This window comes from Bos taurus, chromosome 2 (genome assembly GCF_002263795.3).
Source record: "Bos taurus isolate L1 Dominette 01449 registration number 42190680 breed Hereford chromosome 2, ARS-UCD2.0, whole genome shotgun sequence".
In the NCBI taxonomy this organism is placed as follows: Eukaryota; Metazoa; Chordata; class Mammalia; order Artiodactyla; family Bovidae; genus Bos; species Bos taurus.
The window spans coordinates 131,197,962-131,222,746 of NC_037329.1; the positions used below are offsets into that span (position 1 = coordinate 131,197,962).

A 24,785-nucleotide genomic window follows, 5' to 3' on the forward strand; every position below is an offset into this window, starting at 1 on the left:
TCCAAGCAGAGGCCCCAGAGACCCCCCCAGGGCATCAGGGCCCTCCCACCTCCTGTTGGTTTCTCCTCTGTGCTCGGGCCTCACCAAGCCTGCCTATCCAGGCACAGAAGCCTTGAGAAGGGCGCTCCTCGGGGATTCTCTCTTTCAGTGGCCTCCATTGCCCGGAAGGAAGGCGGAGGCCATGAGAGGTGGGAGGGTCGTGTCCAAGGTCATGTTACACATTCACAGCTGAAGACACAGGCCTCAGCTCTTGGCCCAGCTCAGGCCCAGGCTCGTAGTGTGGGTGAAGAGCACAGCTTTCCTTTTTTTATGGCTGTGCTGGGTCTTTGTTGCTGCACGTGGGCTTTCTCTAGTTGCAGAGCGCTTCTCGTTGGAAGACACCCGCATGTGCAATCCTCCTGCACGGGCCTGAACCCACGACCCCCAGGACTGAACCCATGACCCCCCCCGCGCTGGCAGGGTTCTCAACCACTGCACCACCAGGGACCCCCTCACAGCGCTCCCTTCTTACGCACGGCGCCCAGGCTCGTGCCAAGAGCCTCCCCCTCCCCAGCAGCCTGATGGAATGGCTACCATTACTTCCTCCACATTACGGAATGGGGAAACTGAACATCCTGAGATTTGAGCCACAGAGGAGCCGGAAACCCACACTGCGTGGCGGTGCTTTTGCATGGGGCAGGCAATGAGGGCAGGAAGGAAGCTGTTCTCACCTCAAGCCTGGGAGCCGTCCATGCCCCACTCCCACGCAGCGGTCCCATCCTCACCCTGATCCCTTAGCCCACCACCTTCACACCGGCAGCCCCCAGCACCACCCTTCTCTTCCGAAGCTCCCTAAGTTCAGACCTCCTGGCTGGAGGCTCCTGCTGGAGCCCAGAGACCGTGGTCCTTCCATCCAGCTGAGTGCCTTTATGCAAGTTCCTGCCACTTGAATTTCTGTTCTAGGAAAACAAGAGGACGGAGCTACTCACAGGCAGTTCTAGGACCGAAAGACGTAAAGCCTGGACAAGTCCCCTTGGCCAGTGGTTTTGTTTTTCTTAAACTTGGATTTTCAAATAGAAGTTGTTGTTTTTTCTCAATTTCATTCAGTTCAGGCGCTCAGTCGTGTCTGACTCTTTGCGATGCCATGGACCGCAGCACGCCAGGCCCCCCTGTCCATCACCAGCTTCCGGAGTTTACTCAAACTCATGTCCATCGAGTCGGTGATGCCATCCAGCCATCTCATCCTCTGTCGTCCCCTTCTCCTCCAGCCTTCAATCTTTCCCAGCATCAGGGTCTTTTCAAATGAGTCAGTTCTTCGAATCAGGTGGCCAAAGAATTGGAGTTTCAGCTTCAGCATCAGTCCTTCCAATGAACACCCAGGACTGATCTCCTTTAGGATGGACTGGTTGGATGTCCTTGCAGTCCAAGGGACTCTCAAGAGTCTTCTTCAACACCACAGTTCAAAAGTATCAGTTCTTCGGTGTTCAGCTTTCTTTATACTCCAACTCTTACATCCATACATGACTACTGGAACGAACCTCAGTTATTGACATATCTTTTTTTTTTCCATATTCTTCTCCATCACGGTTTATTCCAGGATATTGAATATAGTTCCTTGTGCCATACAGTAGGACCTTGCTGTTTATCCATTTTACATGTAAGAGTCTGCATCTACTAACTCCCAACTCCGCGGGCTAATGGTTTTGATCAGGGATCTACTAGCCGTGGGCGGGTTTCAATCTCCCTCCTGCCTTCCTCCCACATATGACCACAGTGCTGAGGCTTTGGTCAAGGAGCTTCATTGGCCATTTGGGTGCCATCTGGGTGGTGATGAGCCTCTGCCCCTCCTGCCCTCCGCCTGGCACCAGGTGCACACCCTGGAGCCAGGCTGCCCTCAGCCTCCCTGTTGCCGTTGCTTCTTCTCCAGGTGAGCCCTGTACCTGTTTGCCGGTTCCCTGCTCTGCCTGCTCCCCGGGGCACTGGGAGTCTGGTGAAGGCACAGCCCTTGTCTTTCTTACCAGCACTATGCCAGGGTCCAAGAAGGGTTTGGTGGATGTCAAACTGACTCCACGGTCTGAGGACTGGTTTAAGCGGTGGCTTTGGACAACTGAGCATCAGAAGGCTATTGTTTTCGGAGACCATTAAAGGACACTCGGAAATCCCCGTGCTGTAACGAATGCTACATGAAGAGTACTTATCAGTACGTACTGTAGGAGTCCGTTTATACGAAGCCCCCAAACAGGTAAAACTCATCTAAGGTAGCAAGAGGAAGCCTAGTCACTGCCTCTTCCCTGCTTGGGGTGGGGCGGGGGGTGGCACAGGAAAGCCCTTGGCGTCCCATGACTGGAAATGTCCTTTCTTGATCTGGATGATGGCTACATGGGTACCAAAATATGTCAAAACTCATCAAGCTGTATATTTAAGATGTGTGCACTTTGCTGTAAGTTACACCTAATTACTTTTTTAAAGATTTTTTTTGATGTGGACCATTTTTAAAGTCCTTATTGAATTTGTTACAATGTATCACTTGTTTTACAGCCTTGGCCTTTTTGGCCATCTAAGCTGGTCAAGCTTAGCTAAACTAAGCTTAGCTTGCTCCCTGACCAGGAGTCAAACTCACGCTCCTTGCCTTGGAAGGTAAAGTTTTAACCACTGGCCCGCCAGGGAAGTCCCCTAATTTTTTTAAAAAAGGAAAAGGCCACGATGTAACACTACTACACACCCAGCAGAATGGCTAAAATGAAGCAGAGAAGAAAAATTAAAGAGCTGAATATTTGAAGATTTTTCATTTTGTCACTTTTTCATTTTCTCACGTTTCATCCACCTGCTCATCTTTCATCACTCATCTTTCAAGAGGGCTGTGAGTGCTGAGAAAGCAAGAACTCAGTCCCAGAGTGACCTTGGGCCCCCAGGAGTCACACTGAAAGGCATCATGCGATCACAGCAGGAGCAATGGCCTGGGAGCCTGGCAGCTCAGATTCCGTCCCCAGGCCCGCTGCGGACGTGCTGTGTGACTGGGAGGCCCAGTCCCTTCTCTGCACCCCAACTTCCTCATCCGTTGAAATATATTCTGCCCATGAGCCCCTGCTCCCTGCCTGACACTGTGACTGCCCCTATAATTCCCACAGCAGCCCTAAGGAGGAGAGATCAGTATCTCCACCGAGCAGATGGAGAAATCAAGGCTCAGGGAAGGCAAGTTGGGGGACTCCCAGTCACATGATGGAGTGAGCTAAGGAAGACTCCCCTTCTACCACAGACACTGAAATGCTGCAGGAAAAAACAATTGAGAACAGTGTACAGCTTGAACAAGGAAGGCAGAAGGGGGAAAAAGCAGAAAAGGCAGAAGGCAGAAAAAGGAGGCAGAAGGGTAATTCCCAGGAGGCAGAAATTAAGATGGAATTCAAAACCATGCAGGTACACAGGAGCTGATATTGAGGGGCCCTTGGAGGCCCCGAGCAGATATAAAACAGCTGAGACTGCTTTCAGGTACGTGTTTTGCCTGGGAGAAATGGAAGGGTTGGAGAGAGAAAGCCAGCGATGAAATGTGAACTCAATTCCAAATCTGAAGGACTCTCCTGGTGCCACAGTGGATAAGAATCCGTCTGCCAGTGCAGAGGACACGGGTTCGATCCCTGGTCCAGGAAGACTCCACATGCTGTGAGGCAACTAAGCCCGTGTGTCACGACTCTGAGCCCACACTCTATAACTAGAGAATTCCCATGCAAAGCAACGAAGACCCAGCAGTCAAAAATAAATCAAATTATAAAACACTCCATATCTGAGCCTGAATTTAAAGTGCAAGAGCCCCAAACTGAGAAATTAACATAAACACTCTGACAGAATTGATCGAAGAATCAAACAGAATACCACACTATAGAAACACTTTCATGTGAGTTTCCAATAGGAAACATAAACTACAAAAACAAAAAAATAAATACAACTCCTTGAAGGTGAGTTTTAAAGCAAGAATTACAAAATATAAAGAAATGTTCTATCAGGAGTTTATAGAAGAGTTTATAGGGTAAGTTCTATTTCAGATTCCTAGAGCTAAGCGAGACTAGAAACTGCAATTCAAGAATAATATAGAAGGAAAAAGACTGACTTTTGCAACACAAGCACATGTAGTAGCTGGGATGTCCTGCTCTGAACATTTGTTTCCAGCTCTTAAATACTGTGGGTGACTCTACGACCGACCACGGACACTGCCCTCATCCTATCCCAGCTGTACCAGCTCTCCCCCTCCCTCCACCCTTGCCCCCAATCCTACCTGGCACTAAGGAGCTGGCAAAACAGGTACCGATAGCCAGCAGTAAGAATGGTGAAATCATGGCGCCCTCCAAGACCTGCTTTCTCTCTGGAGCCCAGAGGTGCGATGGATGTGCGTGGGAAAGGTGGGCTGCCAGTGGTCAGAAGTTAATTGACGTTCCAATCCTATAAATTAAAAAAAAAAAAAAGACATGAAAGTCACAGCTCCAGAGGTCATTTGTTCATTCACTTATTTGTTTGTTGATTCATTCATTTCCCACTTATTACAGGAGGCTAGGCATTAGGATGCCAAATCCAAGTGGTCCCTCCATCAGGAAGCTTAACCACACAAAGAGCTGTAGAGGCATAAGTGAGTTCTGTGCTGCCAGCGGGTTCCTTCTCGTTCCTCAAGTGAAGGCCCACTTTGAACCCAGCTGAAGCCCAGAACCCATCAGAGTTTAGCTTTTCTGTGAAGTGCTTCTCAAACTGCAGGATGCATCAGAATTTTCCAGAGGGCTTGTGGAAACAGATCCAGTTCCCCCAGCCCTGGCCCAGAGACCCCGACTGCATTTCTAACAAGCTCCCAGATGCTGGTGCGGCTGCTGGCTCACAGACCCTACTGTGAGAAGCTCTGTTCTGGAACATCTGTCTTCAGCCTTGAATTATCCGTGTCCCAGTACATCAGAGACAAAACAAAGAGTCCACCTTTTCTCATAGGGACACCTACATTTGCTCTTACAGGACAACGATATTTGCTACGATCTCTTCTGCAGCTTGTCATTTATGGCAAGAGATATAAAAACTATACAAGCGACATACAGGACAAGATTGTCTTACAAGCGTGATCATTTCCGGGTCGTGACATGTTAGATGACTGATTGTTTTTTTTCATTGTTGTTTTCCCAAATTTTCCTTCTGTGTTGAGATGTTACCTTTATAATTTTTTTCAAATGTTATTTTTTAAAAAGACTGAAAGGAGACACACGGGAATGTTCACTGTGGTTTTCTATGGGTAGTAGGATTGTGAATGACTATTTCTGAGCAGTGTGCTAACTCTGTTGAGAAATGTACTAACCCTGTTGTGTATAAATGTTACTGGAAGATGAGGAATTTTGAATGGCAAGAGTTTCACTGGAAATTAATGTTACTATTTTCACCAAAACCAAGATAAAAATGATTATTTCATTTGTTATGGGAAATGGTACAACATTCTACCACGACAGTGGCGTGTGAGATAAGAAACCACTCTAGTGCTTGCTTTGGCAGCACATATACTAAAATAGGAATGATACAGAGAAGATTAGCACGGCCCCTTGTGCAAGAATGACACGCAAATTCATGAAGCGTTCCATATTTTTTGCTTTTGTTTTTAAATATCAGTCCCATGGAAATTACTTTAGACATATGTCATAGTTCATTCTATGTGTTAACTTGGCTGTGTCATGGGATCAAAACTAGATATTTGTTCAAACGTTATTCTGGATGTTTCTGTGAGGGTTTTTGTGTGTATGGAGGGATGAAATTAACATTTAAATCAAAGGGTAAATAAATTTGAATTAAAATTAAAAAAAAAAAAAGAAACCACTCTACTCCTGGAAAAGGGATGTTGATTCTTGATTCAACCCTCTGTCCATCCTTGGTGAGATGGATAAATGCATTGTATGGGTTCACGAGAAGGAAATTTACACAACAATGAGGATAATTGAGAAGAATACACATCAACAGGGATGCCTCCCATGAAGGTGAGGCTGAGCGAGGGGAGCCGACCTGGGAGCCGACCTGGGAGCATAGATCGTGACTCTAATGATGGTTGTTGCTGTTTAGTCGATAAGTCACGTCCAGCTCTAAAGTTTAAAGCATGCTGGCATGAAGACATTTGGAGAACGGCTGGGACTGGGACTGGGGAGCAGGGATGAAGGGGAAAATGAACAAATAAAACAAAAACTGAGCTCACGATAGAAGCCCATACGTTGAGGAATAGGACTTACTCAGCTGTCTGCACCACAGATCCAAAGCAGACACAACAGTAAGGAAAAGAGAAAGTGAAGGTGGCCCCAGGAGCTCTCCAAGGCTCAGCCGGCCCTGCCTGGGATTCTTGTCATTTTCCTCTGCTAGCCTGATGCTCCGAGAGAGTGAAGACCCACCTCTTCCCCATCGCTGACTCCCAACCCCGTGCACACAGAATCGGCTCTGTAAACGCTAACAATGAAAAGTTCCCCGATTCAGGATGGAATGCTCTGAATTTTGACCCCAGGGCTGTGGCTTTGAGAAAGGTCTGTTCTGAAGACAAACCAGTGCCTTTTCCCCATTGCCTCAGCCTGGGAAGGAGAGGAGGCAAGAATCTAGGAAACCAGGGTCTCCTAGGAAACTCCAGGGCCAGTCGCCCCCGTTGGCTCCTCCTCTCGGCCCCCACCCGGACTCAGAGGCTCCAAGTCCGCTTCCGGGTGGGTGGCCCTGGGCGATGGGCTGCGTGGGGCTCCGTCTGGGGCTTCAGGGACCCCGGCTGCCCACCACCCTCTGCCAGCGCTCTACCAGTTCAGAATGGAGCCTCGGGGTGTGTGTCTGCCCTCCTCACCGCCACCCCCGCCCCCCACCTCCCAGCCTGACCGTCTCTGCCAGGCTCCCAGCTACGTGCCCTGATTATGCACAGCAAGGGTGCAGAAGCCCTGGCTGAGGGAGGAGCAGCTACTTGGTAGGTTAGGGGAGGAAGCAGAGGCTGGGCTTTGGCCCTGAGGACTGACTCAGCATCCTGGGACAGAGGGCCCTGGAGCCCTTTGAAGCTGGGCAGAAAGCCAGGCCTGGATTGGGCCTCAGAAGATCCAGGACACATGGCAGAGTAACAGGACTGATACAAATCACTGCCACTTCTTGGGCACTCGGATCCAGCCCTGCGCTAACAACAGTGTATATCTGTGATCCCACTTAACAAGTGCCGTTAGATCCCGTTTACAGTTCAGGAACCTGAGCAAAGGCTCTCAGCTAGTCCGTGGCCAAGCGCGATTCAATCTCCAGCTGGCTCAACCTCCTGGGGCCTTGGTTTCCCCACCACGGAGAGGGAGAGCGACCAGTGCCCACCCTTCCCCCTCCCACAAGAGCAAACAGAAGCCACACGAATCCAGGGCAGGATCTCTGGCAGGGCGGGAGTCAGGCTGGGGCGAGCCCTACCTGAGGGGCCGGGCCAGACGGGTCAAGAAGCAGACCAAGGCCAAGGTCAGCACCAGGAAGAGGAGGCTGAGGACTGCTGTGAGGACCAGGTCCAGGGTGGGGGACAGCAGGGCCATCTTGAGCCAAGAGGGCCCCACGGAGCAGCCACCACAACCCGGAACACTCAGTCACATGAGCCCTGGACGCCTGCTCCAAAGCCCTGGGTCAGTGGCCCTGACCTGGCTTTGCTCCTTGGGCTTAATCTTTGGGGATTAGCCCAGGAGGGGCGAAACGGGAGGAGGGACAATCCCCGAGGCTCTCGTCCCCCCGGCTAGTCCACCCCCACTTGAGGCCTGCCCATTCCTCCTTCATGCGCAAACATTATTGAGCACCTGCTGGGTACCGGGCTCTATTCAAGGTGCTAAGGACTCAGTGGGGAACAGGACAGACACTGCCTGTTTTCCTGGAGATTCTTGACCAGCCAGGATAGGGAAAGCACCTACTATGTGTCGGTCATTGTGCTGGGCACCTTGTGGAATAAAAGCACAGAAGGAAAGGAGTCCCTACCTGGGGTCATGATCTTTTTTCTTTTTTTTTAAACACTAATGTATTGGATGATTCTGCTTTGCCAAAAGAGAATTCCTAAAAACGTAAAAAAATTGTATAGCCAAGACATGGTGGCAACCCAAATGTCTGTCAACAGAAGAATGGATAAAGAAAACGTGGCACACACACAGGAATATTACTCAGCCATAAAAAAAATGAAACCATGCCATTCACAGCAACACAGATTGTCCCAGAGACCATCATACCAAGTAAAGCAAGTCAGATAAAGACAAACACCATTCAACACTGCCTACGTGGGGAATTCAAAACAACAGTACAAACGAACCCGCCCACAAAACAGAAACAGACTCATAGACCCAGAAAGCAAACCCACTGATGCCAAAGGGGAAAAGGCCATGGGGGAGGGACAAATTGCACAATCGTTTTTTCCCAGCACTAGCTGCTGCTGCAACCCATTTCCACGCCCAGGAACCTGAGTCTGCACTGAATCAGCCAGAGAGGTGAACCCATGTCCAGAATAAGAGCAACTGTCCTTACTGAGCACTTCCAGATGAAGGAAAAACAGATGCTCAGAGGTGCAATGATGGACTTGGAATTTGAACCCGGCCATCACAGCTGTAACCCCAACCCCAGCACTGCTTCAGGTCCGGGATTGTACCAGCCCTGCAAGGTGGCAAGGAGGCTTTGGTCAAGCCTCAGCCAGGTGTGCAAACCCAGCCATCACCAGAGAGGCAGCACACACAGGCTGGAGGGCGCTGAACCGCCACCTGCCTAGAGGGGCCTTTCCTGCTTCCCAAGTGTCCCCAACCCCCTTTTCATTTTTCTTTGGTGGTGGTGGTTTGGTTGCTAAGTCGGGTCCGACCCTTGCGATCCCACGGACAGAGAAGGCTGGCAGGCTACAGTTTATGGGATTCTCCAGGCAAGAATAGGAGTGGGTTGCCATTTCCTTCTCCAGGGGATCTTCTCAACCCAGGAATCAAACCCGGGTCTCCTGCATTGTAGGCAGATTCTTTACCAACTGAGCTACAAGGGAAGCCCTTCATTTTTCTTTGGCTTCCGACAACCTCTCAAGTCAGGATGGTGATTATAGTTCCCGGCTTATAGATTCAGAAGCTGAGGTTCAGAGAGGTGAAGCCACTGGACACCCACGGGGCCTGGGTGCCTAAGAGACCAGGCCTTTTCCGATTATACATCCAGCCTCCTGGGACACCTCAGATCCCGTGGAACAAAGCACCCAAAGTTGGTGGGAGGAGATGCTTTTATCCTCTTGGTGCCAAGGGAGGGGCCCTTCTCCTGGTGACAGAAAGCCCACCGAGCTCACTATGAAAACAGGAAACCCATCGCGCTACTCCCTTACATCTTTTTCTTTCTCACTTTGCATCAGACCCTCACCACACCCTAATGATATAGGCAGGGTAGATGGGGGAAAATGGGGCTTATCAGGAAAGCCGTTCTGAGCTGTCACACGGCCAGCAAGTCTGGTTCAAGTCCCAGATCCATCACTCCCCAGCTGTGTGATGCTGGTCAGTTCCTGCATCAGAGAACCCGCTGCCTTCTCCTCCTAACATCTCTCTCCCATTTAGGAGGCCCCAGAGGCAGGCTGGGCACTGAAATGTGAAGTACCTCATCTTGCCTGTGTGCACTCAGTCGTGCCCGGCTCTTTGTGACCCCATGAACTATGGCCTGCCTGGCTCCCCTGTCCATGGGATTCTCCAGGCAAGAATACTGGAGTGGGTTGCCATTCCCTTCTCCAGGGGATCTTCCCAGCCCAGGAATCGAACCTGGGCCTCTCACATGGCAGGCCGATTCTTCACCATCTGAGCCGCCAGGGAAGCCAACAATACTGGAGTAGGTTGTCATTTCCTAGTCCAGGTTAGCCTCCCAGCCCAGGGAACGAACTCACATCTCTTGAGCCTCCTGCACTGGCAGGAGGATTCTTTACCCCTGCACCACCTGGGGAGCCCCTACCTGATCTTACTTTAATCCTTATTAACTGAGAGCTGGATACAATTGTCCCCCTTTCCAGCTGAGGGAAGAAAGGCCCAGGGGGGGTGGTGAAGATGATCCAGGGGTACACCGATGGGGGGGACAGAGCCAGGCCTTCACAGGGCTCCACGTGGGCCCCACCCAGGGGTCACCCCTGTTCCAGACTTCCCACCGCAACTCACCCAGGAGCCCTCCCCACCCCCACTGAGCTCCCAAGCCCGAGATACCTTTTGTAGCTCCCCTATGCACCAGCCTAATAAATCGATATGAGACCACAGGAGTGTCACCGTGTGCTCCCTAGCAGTGCTTGGTGGGGGGTATTAGTTATTTGTCCTCGGGAGCCCCCAGTCTAGAGGTCACAGTTCAACAATGTCTGGGCTGGGAAGCGTTCTTTGACCAGATCTTCCCAAATGTCCCAGACCACAAAAATCACTCTGGGTGATTGCAGGAAAAGTCCTGTTTCCAAATGGTACCCAGGGAGGTGCATAGCCTGGCAAGTACATGAGGGAACTTTATGGCATGATGGAAGCATTCTTTACAGTGATCTGGGAGGTAAAGTGTATAAACACATAAAAATTCATCCAGGGGCCAGTAACCCCCACCTTGCTCGAATTGTTAGGTGAGGAAGGTCTGTCGATATTTGAGTTAAGGAAACATTGGGAAAGAAGAGGTGTCCTGGGGGTGGCTGCACTCAAATTAAAAAAAAAAAATTAAAGAGACATGACAACCTCCCCACCTAATTAATTCTTAGCCTCCACCCCCACCTCAAACCTACTCAGAATCTCCCAGGGCAGGGCCTGGGAAGTCATCCCACGAGCAGATTAGTTTGAGAAACATTGCCTTAGAGATGATCCCATTGCCCAGATGGGAACACTAAGGCCTAAAGAAGATAAAAGACTTACCCCGGGTCTCCCAGTTCCTACTCCCCATAGACATGCACCGAGATCAGTCAGAACCAGCCCGGAGCCAGTGCCTCTGGGCTGTCAGCTGGGCCTTCTTGGCTTTTTCAAGGAACTGTGACTGAAGAGAAGGGCTAAATGTTCCCAGTGCTTCCGGGGGGGCGGTGTGGGGAATGGGATGGGAGATGGAGGGGGTCCGGCACCACCAGCCAGGGCTGCAGCAGCTGCCTGGGGAGAGGGAGCCACTGAAGATGAGCCCAGGAACATTTCAGCTGCAGGGTCAGAGAGAGGGGACACGGAATCGCTCTCGCAGCCAAGCCCAACGTCCCTGGCAAGCCTTGCTGGCTGGGAGTTTATTCATTCAGGACGGAAGTTATTTATGGTTTCTGCCATAAAGCAGCCTCGGGGTGAAGGGCTCTGGAAGGAATATGTGGTGGTCAGAGTGGGCTTCAGGTCAGACCCAAGGACAGACTTCCTTGGGAGGGTGGCAGGTCAGGCGCTGGGATGGAGTGAGACCTCTAGTCACTGCTGACAGCACCCCATCTTGGCAGAAAACAGGCGCGGGAGTGCCTGGGGAGGCTTGGTGTCAGCCCTGCCTGCTGCCAAGCCGTGGCACCTTCAGAGCTGTAATAAGATGCCAGCTTTCTCTCCACCACCACCTCCGCTCCCTCAACCCAGGCACCTCCAGCTTCAGCCCCTCTGCACATTGCGTTCCCTGGTCTGGAACAGGTCTCAAATGTTCCCTGCTGTCCACCCGATGAAGTCCTCCCATCACCCTTTCCCCCTCGACCTCAGCTCTGCTGGGCTGCCCAGCACCCCCGCCCAGGACCTGGCGGGAGTTACAGCTCCTCCCCTAGAAGCCGGGTGCTCAAGACCTGGAGCACCCTGAAGGCCCATGGGTGGTCGCTCCTCACTATGGTGTGAGCTCCTAGCGAGCAGGGATCTTGCTCTGTGGATGGAGGCCGCCCTGTGGCTGGCAGAGCCCAGCGCACAGCTGGCCGGCCGGGCAGGAATGTGGGTAGGTGGGTGGAAGGGTGGCAGGTCAACGCTGAGTGACGGAGGAGGCGGCTTGGCAGCAGGAAGCGAGCCAGTTCCAGGGCTCCAGGTTCAGATCCCTCCTCTCAAGCCAGGGCAGGGGGTGCTCAGGGCCAGTGAGCCCACCCCTGGAGCCTCAGGCATCTCATTGGCAAAGTGGAAGACAACAGAAGCCATGGGTCGTTGTAAGGATTGTATGAGTTAATACACAGGAAGGCTTAAAACAGAGCCCGAGACGTGGCAAGCAGGCAGTGAGTATCACCCGGCAGCCACGGCCACTGGGCAGTGTGGGGACAGACTCGGAGACGACTGGGCCAGCAAGAAGCTAGCGCTGAGAACGGACAGACCCTTCCCTGCCCACTCAGCCAGCGGTCATTCTCCCTGGGTGCACCACAGACCTGCCCACCCGGGAGGTCCGGGAGGGCTTTCTCGCTCCAAGACTCCAGAAACCAAAAAGCCTGCCTGGCTACTGGGCACCTCCAGCCGGGGGAGGAGTTAGTTAAGAGATGGAAGTTCCAGTTCCTAGAGTCAAGGGGTGCCGCGTGTCCTGAGGACCAGATCCATCTGTCTGTCTCTCTCTCACAGACAAACCACCCAGCTGGCGGCCTGCCACTTCCTTTTTCTCTTGAAGAAGGAAGAAACAGGGGAAGCTTCCGTGGAGTGGGGAGGAGAGCCGGGCTGGCTGGATGGTGGGGTTAAAATGAATAGAGAGAGGGAGCACTCCGTACAGGGGAACCCGAAAATGCAAAGGCAAGGAGGTAGCAATGTGGCATATAGAGGTCAGGGGGCAAAAGGCAGGGGTCTGTTGGTGATAGACGACAAAGTCAGCCAGGACAGACCACAGAGGGCTTTGCTCCCTGAGGTCAGCAGGACCAAGGGCAGGCGCTCGCAGGCCCCACCTGACTCACACGCCTCTTGTTGACCCATTCACAGATGAGGACTCTGAAGCTCAGATGGTCTGCCGCTCGCCTGAGGCCACACAGCAGAGCTGGAACCGAAAGCCTCAAGGGTCTGAGTTCTAGAGCTGGAGGTTTTTCTGAGGCTCTCTGGGGCGCCTGGCCCAGTCTGGGTGCCACACACTGGCTCCCCGGGCAAAGGACTGAAGCCAGTCAAGGTTCAACTGGAGAGAGGCGAGCTGGCAGCAGGGAGGTGGGGGAGGGAGAGGGCAGGGCCCAGAGACACCGTGCCCAGGCAGAGGGGGGTCCGGGATGCTCCCACACGGGCTCCCCTCCTCCCACGGGGAGGACATGTTCCCAGGCCACCTTGCTCACGGCCAAGCCTGGGAGCTGAGTGGCGTGGGGGTGGGGAATGTGCTTTGCGTCCGGGGTGTTTGCTGTCTCTTGCTCTTGGGCCCCGCACTCAGCACTCTTGCAGCGGAAGCCCCTCTGGCGCCAGGAGACAAGCTGTCCAATGCTTACTCTCACAGCGGACAAGAAACGAAAGGCACAGAGAGGGTGTGCAACCTCCCCAGGGTCACGCAGCAGTCAACCCCACCAACTAGCTAAGATTTCCCGCACTATTATGGGAAGCACAGGGCCGTCTGTGAGGCACAGCATGGATGCCAGTGTCTTGGAATTCCAAACATTAGTGGTTCCTGTCAACTGAAAAGAACATTTCAAACTGATCCTATTCTAGAAAAATCCTTATTTTACATACTTGGTCATTACATTTGTGACAAAAATAGCATATCTTTTCATAGCTCTTACTGGGTGCCAGACATTGTTCTAAGCACTTCACCTATATTAATTCATTCAGTCTCCACAATGATTACACCCAACTTTGGTTCAGTTCAGTCGCTCAGTCGTGTCTGCCTCTTTGCGACCCCGTGGACTGCAGCACGCCAGGCCTCCCTGTCCGTCACCAACTCCTGGAGCTTGCTCAACTTCATGTGCATTGAGTCGGTGATGCCATCCACCCAACTTCCAGGTAACGAAACATAAGCACAGAGAGGTTAAGCACCTTATCCAAGGTCACACAGCCAGAAGGCGACCGAGTCAAGAATTCAACATCGCTTATGGATGTTCCTGTCTCCCGGGGCCAAGGGTAAACTCCTGAAGCAATCAGTCAGGTTAGAAACAAACCACATCTTTTCTACCTGCAATGTGTATGTGATAAGTGTGTGGACTAATGGAATAGACACAGCTACCATTTGACTCACACTCACGATTCGCTCTTTCTGAATGTGCACCTCAGCCCCTGCGGGAGGCCTTCTTACCCCGACATCACCAAAGACAGGAGAGATGACTTGCCCCAGGTCACACAGAGAGTGGCTGAGTCCAAGTCTTTGATCACAGGAGGCCTATCCGGCAGAGGGGACCACCCAAGGTGTGCGGGGTGGGGGGAGGGGCGGACCTCGGCTGGAGGCCTGTCTCAACCCCTGGACACACCCCTCCTCCCCCACCATCCCCCACTTCGGCTGGCCCTCCTGCAGGACCCTGGACCACCGTGGCTGCTCTCCCCGCCTGCCCCCACTGCGCCACGTGCCCTGGCAGCCTTCCCCGAGGAGAAGAAACCTCCATTCCACAGACGGCCCACACAGGCCCTGCAAGTGGGGGGCTGAGGCGGCTCTGGACTTCAGAGAAATGGGCCATGAACTAGTAACCTTCTGGGCGGCAGCCAACTCAAGCAGTATCCCTGGGTGGCGTGTGTCTGGTTTCTCGAATGCCCGGCTCCCATCGGAACAGGAAGGGCACGGATGTTCCCAGAGACGGGTCTCACTGCCCTGGGCCCACAATAACAGCGCTCCTCACATTCCCAGGGAACCTTCCGGTGGATGGAGGCTCCTGGCACTCCTGCATTTGATATCCCTGCTGACTCTGGGAGGGCATGCACCCTGCACCTCAGGCAGGAAATACGGGCCTGCAGAGGTGAGGGTCCCAGCCCAGGGGTGCGCGGCTGAGCAGAGCCCCCATCGCTTGCTGGCTTTGTGACCTCGGGCACGTCACTTGCCGTTTCTCGGCCTCAGTTTTCTCGCGGGCTGTACCTGTATCACTGGGCGATCACCAGACCGAATTTCACAACAAACAGTAAGACAAAGACCCAGGGCTTGGCCCATATTAAACACCCAAATAAATGTTAGCTAGTGGGAGAAGTGATAACAAGGTTGCCAGGCACTAAGCGCTTTCCAGGCCTTCCCTCGTCTAATCCTCACAACACACAGTACAGGAGGTCGTTGCTCCCCCTGCACAAAGAAGTTAAGTAACTTGGCTGGGGTCACACAACTGTCAACAGGAGGACCACTGTGAAGAGGGAAAGGGAAAAGCTTAATGAATGAAGCACCTACTACGCACCGGGAGCTTTTTGTTCAACCTTCCAAGAACCTGGCCAGGTGGGAATTACCAGCTCGGGTCAGAAGAGAAAGCTGAGGCTCGGAGAGGGGGCGGGGGGATGCAGGGTCACACCACAACCATGTGGGAGAGCTGGGATGCAGGCCAGGCATGTCTGGCTCCGTATCCAGGGCACTGGCTCCCCCAGCCCAGTCACATGCCGGACAACCTCCATCAGAGTCACCATCACGGACAGCAGATCCCGATGGCTCAGCCACCCCCAATACAGGGAGCCCTGCGTCAGTGTGCCACGTGACGTGTGTGTGTGTGTGTGTGTGCACGTGCGCATGCTGCAGAGTCCTGGCAGTGAGCAAAGCAGGGCTCCCATTGTGCGTGCGTCCAGCCCCGTGACCGGTCCTCACATCAGGGTGTTGCCTCTGTCCCCAGACCGGCTCCTCCTGGGCCTCCACGTGACTGCAGTCTCCTCGGGACCTCTCCTATCTGGAACAGGCACTTAAGGAGGGGTTTCAGTCACACTGGCCCCTCCCTCCCGGGTCAGTCCCTTTGGGTTTATAAATTTATAAAAGGGGCTGAGGTGTGTGGTGACAGCTCAGAGTTACAAGTCAGAGTCGTGGCTGGTCAGCAAGGGCTGTTCTCTCATCTGTAAAGCAGGGACAAGAAACGCCACTCCACTTCCAGAAATAGCTTCTTGAGAGGGAAGGAACTTTGCAAACTGTCAAGTGCTATCAGATGTTTCTATTGCTTTCTGCTGCTTCCCCTTGAGGACTGTGGTGTACATCTGCTGTCATTTTTGGCCACCCAGACAGAATCCATTCTCCTTTCCTAACAATATTGCAGAGTTCCTTTGGGAAGCAACTCTCCCTTTTTCAGCCAAGTGGTCTGAGTCAATCCTACCTCCAGCAGCTGCAGGTGGGTCCTGATGGCTTCAGATGGAAGACTCTCCCACCTGGATGGTGTGATGTGAGAGTGTGGGGCGATGGGGAGGTGCACTGTGCAGAGCCTGAAGATAAAGCAAGCTCTCAGAAGGTGGAATAGAGAGATGCAGAGAATCTGAATCTTTGATGACATTGCTTGAGCCCCTGGATACAGCCATGCCTGAAGCCTGCCTCTGAATATCCAAGTTATATGAGCTAATTACCTCCCCATATTGCTTATCTTGGATTTTATGTTATGTGGAACATAGAGCCTGAGCTCAGAACTCCAGTTTAGCCCATTTTTCTCAGCTACTTACATTGTAAACAACCACATCATGTCACTCAGCTAGTTGTCTCTATCAAAGGAAAGAATCTTGCAAACGAGTTAAAGATGGATCAGTAAGCTTCAAGTGGATGATAAAATGAGGCCGACCAATACAAGTTAGGTCTTTGTGGAATCTATTAACTAGTAGAAAGTCCATGGAGAGGATTTGCCTAAAAGCTCTTCTACATGCAAGACTCAGACCCTCCGCTTCCAACTGGTTGTCGTCAGTTGAGTTTAACAACTCTTTGACCACCTGGTTCCAAGTGTCTACTATGTGCCTGGTTCTGTGCTGGGGGCCACAGGTACAATCAGCCTTCTAGGCCCTTTGGTCTAATGATGCTAGGTCACCAAACACACTTTCACTATATTTTACACAAAGCCCTAGGAGGCTGGCCTACAAGGGGGAAATTGATGTACCCATTTCACAGAGAAGGAAATAGACTCAGAGGGGTGTAGTGACTCTCCCAATGCCCCTGGATCTATCTGACTCCAAACCCAGTGCCTTTTCTCCTGGCCTTCTGGACGGTAAGGACGGTGCTAGGACTGGCCTTTCTTTGAGGTAGTTTGCTCCACTTAGGGGCAATCAGAGGGCTTTGCAGATGGCCCAGTGGTAAAGATGCAGGAGATGCAGGCTTGATCCCTGAGTTGGGAGGATCCCCTGGAGGAGGTAATGGCAACCCACTCCAGTATTGTTGCCTAGAAAATTCTATGGACAGAGTGACTGGCATGCTGTGGTCCATGGGGCCACAAAGAGGAGGCCACAACTGAGCTACTGAGCACGCCTGCACACGGCAATCAGAGCGGTTTAAAAAGCCAAAGAAAGCAGGGAAGCCTAGTATCATGGGCTTCCTGTTTGCCCTGAGGGTCTTGGCTCCATGAGAGGCCCCAGTACTCAGGCCCATCCGGCTTTACAGGGCTCTCCTACAGGGCTCACTTCCTGCAGGCTGTGGCCGGAGAGGGTCCAGCCACCACCCTAAAATCCAGGCTCCAAATGCTTTCACGGGCAGCCCATGGTATCCCAAGCGAGCTGTCCTGCTACCTCTGTCCAGCATCTTTAAGATCCAACTGACACAGCCTCAACATCCCTGATATACCCTAGGGCCTTCCCTATACGTTATCAACCAACCGTCATTTGACCACTGCTTACTGAGCACCTACTACATACCAGGGGAAAATCCCTGCTGGTGGGGTGAGCAGACAACAAGAAAACAAGTAAAATCAGTAGGATAATGCAGGAAAATAAGTAAAATCAGTAGGTAAGTGAGATGGAGAAATAGAAGGCAGGGAGGAGAGGTGGTATTTGCAGGGGAGTTTTTGTTGTTGTTTTGGGGTGGGTTTTTTTTTTTTGCAGTTTTAAATAGAGAGATCAGAGAAGGTCTCACCAGGAAATCATCTCACCGGAGCCTTCCAATAGTCCCACACAGCTGAGAACTGCAAATAAGGAAACCAAGACTTCAGGACTAAATAAAGTCCATGCACACCAACCTAACGAGCCGTGGAGCTGAGATTCTGGTGCACTGATACTTCTCCCTTACCAAAGGTTACTAGCAGCCCTTTTGCAGCCTCTGAGAGGTAAAGCCACATGTTCAAACCTGCAAGAATAAACGACAGGGCTGGGGTCAGCCCTGGTGCCACAGTCTGGAACTGCCTCTTAGCAAGACCTACAACTGTTTCCGCAGGCCTCGCTCTCCAGCGTCAGCTCCGGGCTGGTTGAATCTCAGTTCTCTTCTTTGCCAACTCCGTGTCCTCCAAGATTACTGCTCTCCTTCCCAGAGCCCCTCTGGCTCCCTATCTCAGGTTCCTTGAGCCGCTGATTGTCCAACCCACCGTCATTCTGTCTCCTCAATTAACTTCTGGCCCATTACAAAACCTGTATTTGCATGAAACATACAAAAGACATCTTGGGGAAGGCCTAGGGCAGGCAGACAGCGGGCCTAAGTATGGAAGGGGGAGGGGGCGTTCTCACCAAGCTTTCCCATCTGGATTTGTTCAATAAGCTCCCAAACCCCAGACTGATCTTTCTGATTATGAGGCAGAGTGGAAAGGCCTTGGCCTTGGAGAAGCTGGATACAAGGTTAGGTCCTGGCGGTACGGCTTTGAAAGTGATTTTATGTTTGAGGCTGCAATTTCCTTATCTGTAAGACAGGGTTACAGGTTGCAAGGTTGTTTTAAAACATCCTGATTTTGCAAGGCTGTTTTAAAGATGCAGTGTAAGACAGGGTTACAGGTTGCAAGGTTGTTTTAAAACATCCTGATTTTGCAAGGCTGTTTTAAAGATGCAATGCAATAGAGAGTATCGGTTAGACAATAATATTGGGTAGAATTTTTAAAAATTTAGATAGAACCTGGCAGGCAAACATCAAGATTCTATGGACTGGAATGAAGAAAAGGTCTGTGTGATGGTGAACCACCACCATCAGCACAGCGCCAGCTGCATTCATTAGGCTCCTATACCCTGAGGTAGGGACCCTTCGGATCAACCTTATTAGACAGAAGCTAGGGGGAAAAGCATAGAGACTAAGCAACTTGCCTATGGTCACACAGCAGACAAGTGGCAGAGTTGGGATTATGAACCCAAATTGTCCAAGCCCGAAGGGTAAGCTCTTAACCACTATGCTAGGTCAGTAAATGAGCTTTCACGAACTGAACTAGCTACTCATTGAAACACAGAGATTAAGTAAGTCCAGAACCTTCATTCTTAAGAAGGAAGGCTCTTAACCACTGACTGAAACCACTCACCCCGGCCAGGCACCGCAGTAACCACTTTTTATTTTACGACACATCCTGGTAAGGAACACGGAACTAACAAGTCACCACCAACCAGAAGAATTCGGGAAAGGGCAGAGGGAGACGCCACGTGTCCTACCAACCTCTCAGAATCCTCCTCGTTGGAACCCATTTTGGCTGAGCAACGTGTGCCCCACCAGTCCTGTTCAGGTTTTCCCAGGTAGAATCCCCTCACCTGGTCAGTTCATAATGTCTACTCTGACTCTGGCCATAAATATGAGTTTTCTTCTGTGAATCAAGCTCAGTCAGACCAACAAGCAAAGTTTCAGCCAAGCAATAAAATCTCCCACAATTATGGGATGGATTTATGTAGAAAACACCAGGCTATGGTAATTTAAATTTAAAGTTTCCTCTATGTTGGGAACAATTAAATCATACTAAGGATAATCGGAGAAGGCAATGGCACCCCACTCCAATACTCTTGCCTGGAAAATCCCACGGGCGGAGGAGCCTGGTAGGCTGCAGTCCATGGGGTTGCAAAGAGTCAGACAGGACTGTGCGACTTCACTTTCACTTTTCACTTTCATGCATTGGAGAAGGAAATGGCAACCTACTCCAGTGTTCTTGCCTGGAGAATTCCAGGGACGGGGGAGCCTGGTGGGCTGCCGTCTGTGGGGTCGCACAGAGTCGGACACGACTGAAGTGACTTAGCAGCAGCAGCAAGGATGATCAGTCTAGTAACACTAGGACTTTGTGCCTTGTGGACAATGCGTGCTCAGTTGCTTCAGGCGTGTCCAATTCTTTGCGTCCCTATGGGCTGTAGCCCACCAGGCTCCTCTGTCCATGGGGCTTCTCCAGGCAAGAACACTAGAGTGGGTTGCTATGCCCTCCTCCAGGGGATCTTCTTTATGGACAATGCCAATACATAATTTCCTTGAAAGATAAGGACTGGTACAGAATAAACTAAATTAGATGACCTGGGATATACTGGGCTACACCTAAGGGAAGTTTTGGCTTAATTCTTATGACTTTACTAATACTGCTATCTATGTTATTTGTATTTTATCTATTTTATAAAATTGCTATTTCCTACATAACCAAATGTTTGAATGAGCCTCTGATAAAATGATGCCATGTAGATCCATATGAGATCAATAATTACAACAGTGTGTACTTTGAGATATGGGAAGAAGCAACAAGAGGGAATCTTTTCCTGTATCTTAAGAGACTAGTAAAGAATCTGCTGACTGGAAACTGGCACTTTCATCTACCTCTACAAGGATCAAATTACTGCAGCTGCTGACCTTCAACACCCTCCTGAAGGCAGCTCAGGGTGGAGACCGGGAAGGGGGCACTTGTGCTCAGGGAAAAGCTGGAAGACGAGGTCTTCAAACAGGTATTTCCAGGAGAAGATTTTATGAGTCTCAATTCTAGCATCTTCTCATACCTAGAGAAATACTAACATCATTAATGGTGACATCTGCTTTGGCTATTAAGGAGAATATTACAATTAAAAGTAAAAATGGAGTAACTATGATTCAGACACCCAAAGAAATAACTAGATGACACTATGGTAATTTAAGGCTAGTCCTTGTATTGCCAAGAAATTGTTTTCTGAGCTGTGTCAGACTTGGATGCCACCAGATGTTCTCAAAACAATGTCTGCCGGCAGCCAGTAACTGCAACCTTACTTTTTAAAGGTCTCCTCTTGTAACTGTTACATTTTTAGACAAGGAAATTGTTTTAGATCATACACTAACAAAAAGAGGAGACATATATGATGACCAATAGCACCTTGTATCTATATGTTAATATTACATTTAAAGTTAAAACCTACTTAGATGAGTTTCCCCAAAATACCTGGTCCAGACTGGGTTTCAGGCTTACTCTCCTGAAAAGAAATGAGATTTACTCTATTAAAAATTCCAGTTGTCACTCCCCCAACTACCTTTAATTGGGTCGGTTACACCAACATGGCAGACCAAGGGATTGAGGTTTTAATCAAAGAAGACTCAGATCTAGGACTTGCAACTCAGAAAAACTTACAGTTCAGAGTTTATTCTTCAAATTGAGGCAGCATCATGCCACATTTTGACAGGAAGTTGCCAGAGCCATAGTGGCCCAGTTCCCTGAATTAAAACTGAGCAGGACTCGGTGGGCCTTTGGAATTCAGATCCTTCTCTATATCTTTGTAGGGTATAGGCGTCATTCGGCCTCCTTGACCTTTTCTGAGTTCTCTGGAACTCAGATTCAAACCACTGCTGATAAGGGAAGGGAGGCAGTACAGAAACAGGGGAAGAGCAGTCAAGTGGCGCTCGAGTCTTGGGGCAGGATCCTGGCGCCCACTCACCAAACATGCGTAACAATACCTTTGAGAACTGGGGCCCCCACCCAGGTGGAGGATGGTAACTTCAGGCTGAATGTTAGACACCTGGCTGCTGCTGCTGCTAAATCGCTTCAGTCATGTTCGACTCTGTGCGACCCCATAGACGGCAGCCCACCAGGCTCCCCCATCCCTGGGATTCTCCAGGCAAGACAGCACTGGACCTATTACCTCACCATCAACGAATCAGAGGAGAATCACACCCTGAAGCCCCCAACCCAGTTTGGCCTTCCTTTTCTGGGGCCTGCTGATGACCATCCTGCTAGGTCTCCTGTTTTGGTCTCTGTTTCATCTCCGACAGGGTCAAATAGTTTCAGGCTAAATTGTTACCACGAGGGTGAGTATCGGTTTGGGGCACAGAATACCTATATGCAGATCTTGTGGAGGCAGGACTACAGTCATCTCAGCTGGAAGCAGTTACAGAAGAAAGAGATCGCTGCCCCAGTTCCCAAGAAGTATCTTGCGTAGGAACTGAAGTCTCTCAGCAGGGAGTTGTTAGGGGAAACTGCCCTGGCCAGGCACCACAGTAACCATTTGCATAAGTTACTCTATGACAAGAGGTCCTGGTAAGGAACGAACAAGCCACTACCAACCGGAAGAATTTGGGAAAGGTCAAAAGGAGACGCCATGTGTCCTACGAACCCTCCAGAGTCTTCCTTGTTGGAATCCATCGTGGCTTGAGCAACGCGAGTACCATCAGGAAGGACTCTGAGTCACAATGGTTGGCCAGAGACAACCTGGAAACGCATCCCATCACCATAAACCCCGAGACTGCAAGCCACGTAGCGGAGCAGCACTCCTGGATTCCCAAAACAGTCTCTTGCCTCGTCAGTATGTGTGCCTCCCCAGACAATTCATTCTGAGTGTTAGACAAGAGCCCACTTCCAGACCCTGAATGGGGCCCCCCACTTCCTGAAACAACTGTACCAGCCTGTCAGAGCTAAAAGGGGCTCTAAAATAATCAAACTCAATACTCTCATTTTTTTCCCAGCAGGGGCCTAAAGGTCCAGAGAAATAGTGAGACTTTCCCAAAGTCACACAGTCAGTTAGTTGAAGAACAGGACAGGCACCTGGTTTCCTAACTCTAGAACCCCATGCTATCAATGAGTATCACATTGCCCATGAGAGGCCTTCAGGGAAAGAATCTTGAGGATGTACCAGAATTTTTCCAGCAGAAGTGCATGGAAAACAGACTAATTAAAGTGAACAGCAGCACAGGTGAAGGTCTGGAGGAGAAAGTCCTTTTTTTAGAGAACAGTGAGCAGCTGCTACTGCTAAGTCACTTCAGTCATGTCCGACTCTGTGTGACCCCATAGATGGCAGCCCACCAGGCTCCCCCGTCCCTGGGATCCTCCAGGCAAGAACACTGGAGTAGGTTGCCATTTCCTTCTCCAATGCATGAAAGTGAAAAGCAAAAGTGAAGTCGTTCAGTCGAGTCCGACTTTTAGCGACCCCATGGACTGCAGCCCACCAGGCTCCTCCGCCCGTGGGATTTTTCAGGCAAGAGTACTGGAGTGGGGTGTCATTGCCTTCTCCCATTGCCTGCAAAGGTTGGGGCAGGAACAGATGATAAAGCTATGTTTTAATGCTAATTACAAGTTCTGGGTCTTTCTGTCCCAACGTCGCTGACTCCAGTGCTATCCTGAGTCAGTTTGCTGTTTTCCTTTTGAAGTTTTGTGCTCTGGCTGGCGATGCGGTGGGGGTGCTGCATGTACTTTCCCTTCAAACAGGAGGGAAGACGTGTGGCTCTGGGCCCCTTTCCCGAAAATCAACACCAGAGTAACAATAGAGCAAAACGTCACTAAGCCTAGGAACTTGTGGAGGGAAGCGGAATCTCCTGGGGAGATGGAAGGGGGTGGTTAAATCGGTGTGTGCAGGGGTAGGGGGTGGGGACCTAGCAGCCGGGAGAAGGGGTAGGGCCTGGAGCGGGCGTGGAGAACACCATGGAACAGATAACAGAGTGTGAGCTCTGCTCTTGCCTTTTTGCATCAAGACTTCCCCAGCACAACCCCTCCATCCCCCCTCCCGGCCCCCGCCCCCCAAATATGCCCACTTGCCCTTCAGAAATGAAGGCCAGCATTCTCACTGGAACAGGCAGGGACCAGGCAGACGGCCCAAGTGCCCGCGGGAGTAAAACCAGGGCCACGGAGCAGGCACTGAGGAACTGCAGAAATCAGGAGCGAACTAACAGGCTGACACAGCCACTGCACCAGCCCTTCTCTTCCAGACCTGGAGGTTGGAGGATTCTGACCTAGGCAGAGAGCCCCCTCCCCTGGCTGCTTCTTCCTAGCACTCAGAAAGTGAGGCTCAGGACTTCCCTGGGAATCCAGTGGGTAAAAATCCGCCTGCCAATGCAAGGGACGTGGGTTCGGTCCCTGGTGTGGGAAGATTCCACATGCCACAGGGCAACTAAACCCACGTGCCCCAACTGCTGAGCCCCCACGTGCCGCAACTGGCCCCCGCCTGCCACAACTAGAAGACACCTGTGCACAGCAATGAAGTCTCAGCACAGCCCGAATTCAACAGTTAAAGAAAAGAAAGTGAGGCTCAGTCCTGTAGAGTTAGGTACTTGGTGGGGGTGGGGGGTGTTGTGACGCTAAACCTGGGGAGGAGCTATCCAACTCTGGCACCTGAGGGTCTCCACTCTGGGGCTGGCCTCTCCTTGGGCTCAACGATGCTGACAGAGACCAGGGTCAGGCTTGGATTTTTACCCCAATGTGCAGCACCAGACAGGCTAGCTGAACGTTCCCTTCCCCTGAGGAATGAGATCACAGGTTAAAGAACAGGGAATCTGGGGAGCAGACGGGCTTCCAAAGAAAAACAAACTGATTAGAGATAACTGATTAGAGATACCACTGGAACTGGCCAGGTTCAACAGATGGATTTTAAAACAAGAATTCTAAAACAAGCATTAGAAACACATGAAAGAAATATGATATTAGTGAAATAAAAGAGAATAAGAAATTGTTAAAGGACCCAGGTGGAAATATTCTATATGAAAAACCAGTTGAAACAACAAATATAATAGGTAGAATGAATTATAGAACAGATACAGCATCTGAGCAATGAAATAGGGAACTGGGATATCAGATGGAGGAATATCTCTAGGAAGAAGCCAGGAGGGATGAAGAAATAGAAAATATGAAAGAAACGGTAAAAGATTGGCTAAAAGTTGAACACCAACCCCAATCTTACTCTGTCAATTTGAAATGGATCATAAACCTAATTATAAAAGTCAGAACTATAAAGCATTATCCTTCAATTGAAAATAAATAAAAAGCCAGAACCGTAAAG

At 50.9% G+C, this 24,785-nt stretch overlaps 1 protein-coding gene and 1 non-coding gene across 11 annotated transcripts in view; one reads left to right on the forward strand and one right to left on the reverse strand.

Annotated features, from left to right (window-relative positions):
- The window catches only part of ALPL (alkaline phosphatase, biomineralization associated), an 87,329-nt gene that overhangs the window by 16,536 nt on the left and 46,008 nt on the right, over positions 1-24,785 (reverse strand). For 4 of the 10 annotated variants that reach the window (XM_024998232.2, XM_015459997.3, XM_024998230.2 and 1 more), the window contains 1 exon segment: positions 4,247-4,410. In XM_024998232.2, the coding sequence (XP_024854000.1) occupies positions 4,247-4,307 (61 nt within the window). In that variant the 5' untranslated portion in view covers positions 4,308-4,410. 10 annotated transcript variants of the gene reach the window in all.
- On the forward strand, positions 5,475-5,582 carry LOC112443723 (U6 spliceosomal RNA). Its single transcript, XR_003032135.1, has one exon. It is a non-coding gene; the product is annotated as a U6 spliceosomal RNA (small nuclear RNA).